Raw genomic sequence first — 8,112 nt, forward strand, 5'->3', positions numbered from 1 at the left:
GAATTTTTTTGAACTTGTGGTGTAAAATGAGACACACATATTTTGTGAGTTGCTCTGATAGTAAGCAACCTCCATTTCCAACCAAGAGGTTGTGAGTTCGAGTCTCCCCAAGAGTAAGGTGAGAAGTTCTCGGAGGAAATAATGCCGAGAGTCTATTTGGAAATAGTCTCTCTATCCCAGGGTATGGGTAAGGTCTGCGTGCACACTACCCTCCCCAGACCCTACTAAGTGGAATTATATTGAGTTATTGTTATTGTATAAATCATTACATAAAGGTAAATTATTTCAAAATAAGGAAATGAGTCATTCTTTTTTATACAGACAAAAAAGGAAAGAGGGATTATATCGGAACTTGGAGAAAGCTAAGCGAAAAAAGCAAATCTCCTATACTGTCGAAATCCAGGAGGTTATCATAACTTCTCATGATACAAATGGTTCAAAAATATTTCAAAAATAAAGGCATTTGTCTTTTTCACTTTCACTTTTCATCATTTTAAATTTTAAAACAATGAGAAATGGCGGTGGAGGAACTATCATTTGAAATGAAAAAGTTTCTGTGATCTATCAATCAATGATATGAAAAAAGATTATAACCTTTTAAGTTAAAAATTGAGACTGATGGAATAGTAGAGATCAATTCTTTATTCATCTAGACATCTTTTATTACCTTTCCCCATTTACCTTTTCCCAATCTATTCGAAATTTTTACTTTTCACTTTTTCCTCCTATATTTTCTATATGCTTTTGAGAATAGCATTGGCCTCTAATATGCTCTATGTAAAGTGTGAAGATTCATTAGAGATGCCCGATGAACACTTCTGTCACTTCGCAATCTTCAACAGTCCAAGAGAATAGTAGAGACTTGGGATAATACTAAAGAATATAACTTAACCTAGCTCTAGCTTAATACTCGATATTTTTGATGAAGATTATCTTAGTTTGATTTGACACAAATTTTAATAAAGAAGGGAAGCCTTTTAAGATATGTGGTCTTAAATAAGCCATAACAGTTGTGTGACTATGAAACATTTGAAACTTGTCATAACATTTATATGGCTATAAATGTTTCTTATTAGGAAAATATTGAGAAATATCAACTTTTTTTAAACAGATTAATAAAAAAATAGTGCAAATCTTTTTGAAATCGTGGGAATTCCAATTACCTAAAAGCAATAATTTTCTAAAAAGTCGAACAAAAAAAACTAAAAATATATGAGCCCTAGAAATATGCTACATTATTCTTACCCCCTCCCCATGAGCTCCACAGTCCGCACTTTATTCTCTAGGCGACTCGTTGCAATCTTAGAGTTGGAGGTCTAACTGGTCTTGTCGAAATACTCTACATTAGAGAGTGTATATATTAAATGTTTAACAACCAAATCATAGAAAATTTACTACAAGTTCTTGAGACCATGCATCCCTTGATCCACTTTGAAAATAAAATATTTAAATGAATTTTGTACATCATAAATTTAATTCAACCAATCAACTACACATCCAGTCCATAAAAAATGTGAGACTTATATTTTTCAGTAGTTGATCCAATTGCTTGGTAAAAGAATAAATTTGATTCCAAAAAAGAAATCCAAAATCTTGAACATGTCAGTACAAATTAGTGTATAATGGTACCAAATGGTTGTGGGCATAGATCGAAAGAGTTATAAGTACAAAGATCCAAAGTGAGTTATTAGAAATTTTTTATTTTGTGTCTCATACAATTGACACTAATTGTAAGGCAGTTTTTTTGTCTCATAATTTTGTGGACCCAAATTTTTATAGACCCAAAAATATAAGATTGATGTTCATAAATTTATGAGACAAAAATGAGTCTTATACAACTAATGTCAGTTGTACGAGACACAAAATAAAACTTCTCCAATTATTAATAATTAGTGTAGTACCAAACTAGAGAGCATTTTGGACAGACAGTTCAGGCTTCTAAGTAGATATTGTTGCAGATCTCTACAAGGACTGCGCTGTTCTCTGAAAATATATACATCACTTCTAAACACAATCTCAAACAATACACATAATTTTGCGCCAACTCAACGCAACCTTAATTTATTGTCGGGCAATACTAACCAAAGACTTTAATGCAGAGAAAACAAAAAAGGTAATATTTTCCAAAAAGGCCCTATACCTTTCTCTTTTTGTTATCAAATATTGTCGGCATCCATTTATTGAATTCCAACTTCAAACTTCAAAGAAATAGAGCAAATTTTGGGCATCATTTATGAAATACCAGATGATCAGCACAAAGTTTCATAATTTTAAAAGGTACTATGCGATACAACGTCTTTCTTCATTTTCTTTTTGTTTCTGTTGTTTTTAAATAGCCATTTGATTTAATTGCTACTATTTACTCCCTCCGGTCCTAAATAAGTGATTTTTTGGATGTTTTCACATAGATTAAGAAATTTACCTTTTAGTATTAATTAACAATAGAATTGACCATATTAACCTTTACTATCTTACATAAATACTCCTAACACATATTCCAACACTAGTTACTCCAAGGAGAATATAGGAAAAAAAATAATTAATTCATTCTTAAAATTTGGAAAAATCACTTATTTTGGACCACAAGAAAAATGCCAAAAAATCACTTATTTTGGATCGGAGGGAGTAATATCATAATCACTTTTAATTGAGCCATACAAGGCAAAAATAAGGTCTGTGTATACTCAACCTTCCTAGACCCCACTTATAAAATCACAGTTAATTGAGAATGCAATAAAGCTGCATGCTGATATTTTCCTACTACCCCATATGTTACAGTTGAAACCTTGTTGATTAACAGTTCACATATTTAAGCCCCACAAAAGTAGTTAAGCTGATCCAATCATTAACCTTAATGCTACTAATCTTTTCTCCCCCAACCAGTCCCCTCAATTATGGGGGAGGAAGCTATAATCCTTTTCTTGGTACTACTAACAAGATATTTAAGACTGGGACTCTCAAGTATAACTTCAATAAATGCTCTTCAATCTATACTGGGGGTCTACTACTAGTATATTTTTCTGTTAAAATTCGCTCTTTCTTTTCCGAAAAGATAGACTAGGTCCTAGACCATTAAGAAATCATGCAGTTCCCTATTCTAATAAATTGGTGATGAAATCATTGACTAGTAGTTAACAATTGAATCATCCTTCTGGATTCTGAGATTGACTCGGCACAGATTTCAATTTAATGTTAATTCTAATTAATTCTAAGCGGATGTTAGATTTTGAGCTTATACATTCTATATTCTAGAAAATGCAACTTAGTGGATTCCGAATGCATAATTTATCCATATCAAATTAAATTTTTAACACAAATATAAATTGTATTGACACCAAAATGGAAGGAAATCATCAAAGAATCAACTCAGAAATTAGAAGGAAATAATAAATAATGAGAAGATTACATAATATATATATAAATATAAACCGGCTAACTGTGTAACTTGCCCAACAATAATTCATGGTCTACGCCCGGAAGATCATCAAGATCTGCTACTCTAACATAATATTAGACAAAATAAAGTTTCTTTCTCTTTCTCTCTTCCCTAAACTGCGGGGGCAGGGAGACGCAAGTAACATTTAAAAGAAGAACGTCAATTACATATGCTAATATAAGTTTAAAGATTCCTTGCGTGTAGGGTTGGCTCAACCCTTTTTTTTTTTTTTTTGGATTTGGTATTTATTAGGCTTAATAATAAAGAAAATAAAAATAAAAAGACTATAGTTGACCAAGAGATGATACCGCGAGTCCGTGCGTGCTGTAGCCCAAGAGGAGACGTATATATATTTAATATTTAAGAAACTAAGAAGAAAACAAAAGTCTACATCCTAATTCATCATATTTAATTTTAAAACTTCAAAGAGTCATCTGAATCTCACACAAAATTTTAATATAGCAGAATGCGGCGCCTAACGATCCCCCAAATCTCGCCGCCAATCGCTCCTTTTAATCTATATGCAGTATATCTTACGTGAACTTCACATAATTGAACTCATAGTATTATAAATGATAAGACAATAAAGTTATAATTATTAGATGAAAAACCTGTAAAAAATACAAACAGATGACTCCACATGTATATTATTTTAGAGTAGTAGAATTCTAAGAATTATAATCTTTTAAGATTTTTAGTCCCTTAACAGAAAGTTTGGCATGTTACAAAAATTCATTTAATTAAATAAAAATAATAATTAAAGGGGACTCAATAATAAAAGAAAACTGTTTCGAAACTGTAGAATAGTCTATGTGGGAACATTGAGAATAGGAAAAATTGCAGTTTGATAGTTCAACAACATTAATCTTTTAAAGATCATTGAGTGATCATTTTGTAATCACTTTTCACTTTTCTCCCGTTTTAGAAAAATAAAATTATAATTTTTGTAAGTTCAACGAGATTATTTGTACCTATTGAAGCAAAGTGATCGATTTCAATCAGAAACACATAATTTCTTCTCACATGGAAATAATTGGAGAAGTAGTCATTATACCCATAAAGAAAAGAAGAAGAAAGCTAAATGTAAAGCAAGTTATTAATACAAATTTCTTTTTATACTAACAAGCCATCAAAAATAGTATATATCTATAGAAAGTATACAAAAAAAAAAAGTAAATTTGTACTTTAGAAAATAAGGGAGATTACCATATAGTTGATTATTCATATCTTGGTCCGAATGCATGTATATGAAACAGAGTTCAGAGAATAGAAGGTACGAGGAACAACAGGGAAGACTCCTAGAATTTGATATATGCCATTGGTTTCACTGTTGATGCACATTCCCATTACAGTAGTCAAACTCAAGCTCCAATGTAAAAACCAACAATGGATATATAGTAAAAGAGGAATGAATCCACAGTAATAAAGAAACACAAAATGCAAAGTAACAGCATTTTACTATTCCAAGAAACCAATCTTGACAAGAAAACAAGGAAAATTAACCAATAAGTCCGCCATCATTCTAATCAACATATTTGTATCCCTCTCCATCCCACTTTCTCCCTAATCTCTAACTAATCTATAAGTATATGATTAGTCATATAATCAAGTACTTCAACAAAAATACAAAAAAAAAAGGAATCAAGCCGAAGATTATTATCTACATAGGTCATGAAATTAAACTAAATTTTGCTTCTTTTTCCTTGTTTTCTGAAGATCATGATTAAGAAAAGATATGGTAAAGAAACAGTAATCAATAAACTATTTCTTCTCTTCACTTCATTGTTGTTATGATCAAATAATGATCGCCATGATTATACTAATTTCTCTTTTCTAGTGTGAAGAATTAATCCATGATTCCACCATACCTTCACCTCTGCTTCCTACTGTTTCCTGCACTTTATCTCCATGAATAATATTGTTCTGGTTCCTAGTTGTTGCAGCTTGTTCTGGAGAAATAAGATTAGGAAGCCCACTCGAATTATGTCCAAGATTGTGGCTGCTCAGTCCATAATCTTCCAAAACAACACTACCCATTTTGAGCTGCGAGTCATTTGATGATGGTATTTGGAATTGCTCTAGGTCTTTGGAGCCAAGAATGGTGGAACTCTCAAGTGGGTATTTTTGAGATGACTGAAGAAGTGATGTGAGAATTGAGTTGTGTTGAATATTTGTAAAAAGATTACAATTTTGTGGAATATTGTTAGCAGCACTAGTAGTTGAAGCAGAAGCAATATTGTTAGCCAAACAACTCAACAATGAAGAAGATTGTGATGATGAAGGAGAAAGGAAGGGTGTAGAGCCTGGTTGTTGTGGTTGAATTTTTTGAGGAAAAGGCCTTCGTAGATAATTAGGTGGTTGTGAAATGTTAAGAGGAGGTCTTAAGGAGGAATTAGGTGTAGCACCAAATATATCAAATCTGGTTCTAGGATGAAAATATGATGAAGAAGTAAAGGGTGGTGCAGGAATCCCAGTAAATTCTTGAACCATAGCTCTGAAATTAGTTGTGTCTGTTGTCAACACAGTAGTTGGTGCTCTTCTTGAAGCTCTTGATCTTTTCTTTGGATTACGTACTGCCAGTTGTGTAATTGGTTGATCTACTCGTGGCACAGCCGCCGCCGGTTCAGTAGTAGTTGTAGTAGTAGTAATAGTCACGCTACCACCACCACCATGTTCAGCCGCGGCAGAAGGGAAACTAGAAGCACCGTGAAAGGATAAGGAATTAGAAGATGATGTTTCTAATAACGACATGTGGCTGTTGTTGATCTGATGAGGAGAATTATTGTGGTCAGATCTTAGGGTTTTGGACCAATCTGTATCAAGATTGAAAAGTGAAGCTGGGTAGTTCAATGACGGTGTTAATGGTGGTTGGCGTGAGATGGGGTTGAAATAATTGGCAAAAGGGTCAAACATGGAGGTATTTTGTGTGTGAAAATTAGCAGAAGAAAAAGAATCAGCAGCAGCACGTGAGTCGTACTCTTCATCACCACCACCACTTGATGACTGTAGACTTGCACTGTTGTTTCCAGAATCCATTTGCTTAAAAGAGGATAACAGCTCAGAGAACAAAAGGAATAAAGAAAGAAGAAGAAGAAACAACTAAGGACAGAGATATGGAGAGAGAGAGAATTTTTTGTTGGTTTTAGTGCACAAAAGATTTTGTTACTTACTGCAAAAACCCCATTAAAGAAGAAGACAATCAGATGTGTATTTTCAGAAAAGTACCCTCCAATATGACTTCAAACCTCTGATATAACATGATGATCTGCTCAAAAGAAGAAGAAGATGATGATGATGCTAGTAGTACAACTACTCCTTTTTCCCATGCTCTTTTTTAATTTGCCTCTGTGCCAGAACAAGTACTGTTATAAACGACACAAGAGATGAGATCGATAAATCTCCGTTGTTTTTTGCCTTCTATGGGTACTGCGTGCTACAACTAGGGTTTTCAGCAGAGAGAAAGAAAGAAAGCAAAGAAAAAAAAAGGAGAGAAAGAAAGGGAGAAATGAAGAAGAAGGTTTAAACCAATATTTATCTCTCTGTAAAAGAAAGAGCAAGAAGAAGAAGAAAAAAGAGAGGCGGCTTTAGAGTAGATATCTCAAAATTTTCCACTCAAAGGATATTACAGAGTGGGGTATGCCATGACAGGCGCTCTTCTTGAAAGGGACTGGTGTGTGTGTGAGAGAGAATAGAGAGTTTTCTTTTCTATGGTTTTATATTTACAGTGTGAAAGGTTGCCTATTGTTTTTGACAAGAATTAAAATCAGCCAAAATAAAGTTACTACGAAAAAGTCTAACGGGAGTAATTGATCAAGTTAAATGGATTTAATTTTCTTAAAAAATATTGGGTCGTTTTTCTTTTACATGAAATGAAATAATGAGGTAAGCATGAAGCCAAATTAGAGGAGATGATGGTTGGTGAAAGAAAGGACATGAACGAAACAGAGAGCCACTAATAATTAAGACTATATCACCTTTCATACAAGCTTACAAAATGTATTTATCCACCAAAACATTTATCATGAAATTGACAAGTCAAAATACTCCTACTTTTATTTTATTCTTATTTATTTATTTAATTGAAATTTACCCCCAAAAAAAGAAAATAATTACCAACCCCTCTATGAACACTTGTTTTCTTTGTATAAAATAAAATGGTGTGTATTTGAGTGTTGGTTTACATAATGCTGCAGTAAATTAAACGTGGATAGGCTTCTCATTAGCTCATGGATATAAAAGCTATGGAGAAACTACTATAGCTGAAAGTTTTTTTTTTTTTTTTGAGGGGAGGGGGGGCGGGGGTCTTAAAATAATAGAAATTTCACTTTAACAATCTTGAATTTAATATTTTTGAAAGCTAAAAAATTTGAAAAATTCACCCAAAATTAATCAAAATTGCATCTTTGACTAAGTTTGAAAAATCAGAGCAAGTTTCAGAAAAAGGAAAAGTGGCTAGGGATATTATTATGAACCTACAGAGAATCTCTAATGCATGTCCTTTCTTTCCACTGAATTGTAGGTAAAATCATCATTCTTTCTTTCACTACTCTATTCTAGTGACCAGAAGAAAACTTTAGATATAACCAAAGTTTTTTTTTTTAATGGATGGATAGATCAGTTCAACAACACTACACGTTCGCTGCAACAAGCGGAAATTTTGCTGTCATTAATTATTT

General features: G+C 32.7%; 1 protein-coding gene across 1 annotated transcript; it reads right to left on the reverse strand.

The window, feature by feature from the left end:
- Positions 1–4,874: 4,874 nt before the first annotated feature.
- LOC104227619 (uncharacterized) lies at positions 4,875–7,121 on the reverse strand. Its single transcript, XM_009779894.2, has one exon. It carries the CDS (start codon positions 6,470–6,472, stop codon positions 5,270–5,272), a length of 1,203 nt encoding a protein of 400 aa, XP_009778196.1. The 5' UTR covers positions 6,473–7,121; the 3' UTR covers positions 4,875–5,269.
- Between the last annotated feature and the right edge of the window lie 991 nt (positions 7,122–8,112).

This window comes from Nicotiana sylvestris, chromosome 5 (assembly GCF_000393655.2).
Source record: "Nicotiana sylvestris chromosome 5, ASM39365v2, whole genome shotgun sequence".
Taxonomy (NCBI): domain Eukaryota; kingdom Viridiplantae; phylum Streptophyta; class Magnoliopsida; order Solanales; family Solanaceae; genus Nicotiana; species Nicotiana sylvestris.

Excerpts from the sequence above, each read along its gene's own strand:
- LOC104227619 (XM_009779894.2), bottom strand. The coding sequence starts at position 6,472 with ATGGATTCTGGAAACAACAGTGCAAGTCTACAGTCATCAAGTGGTGGT.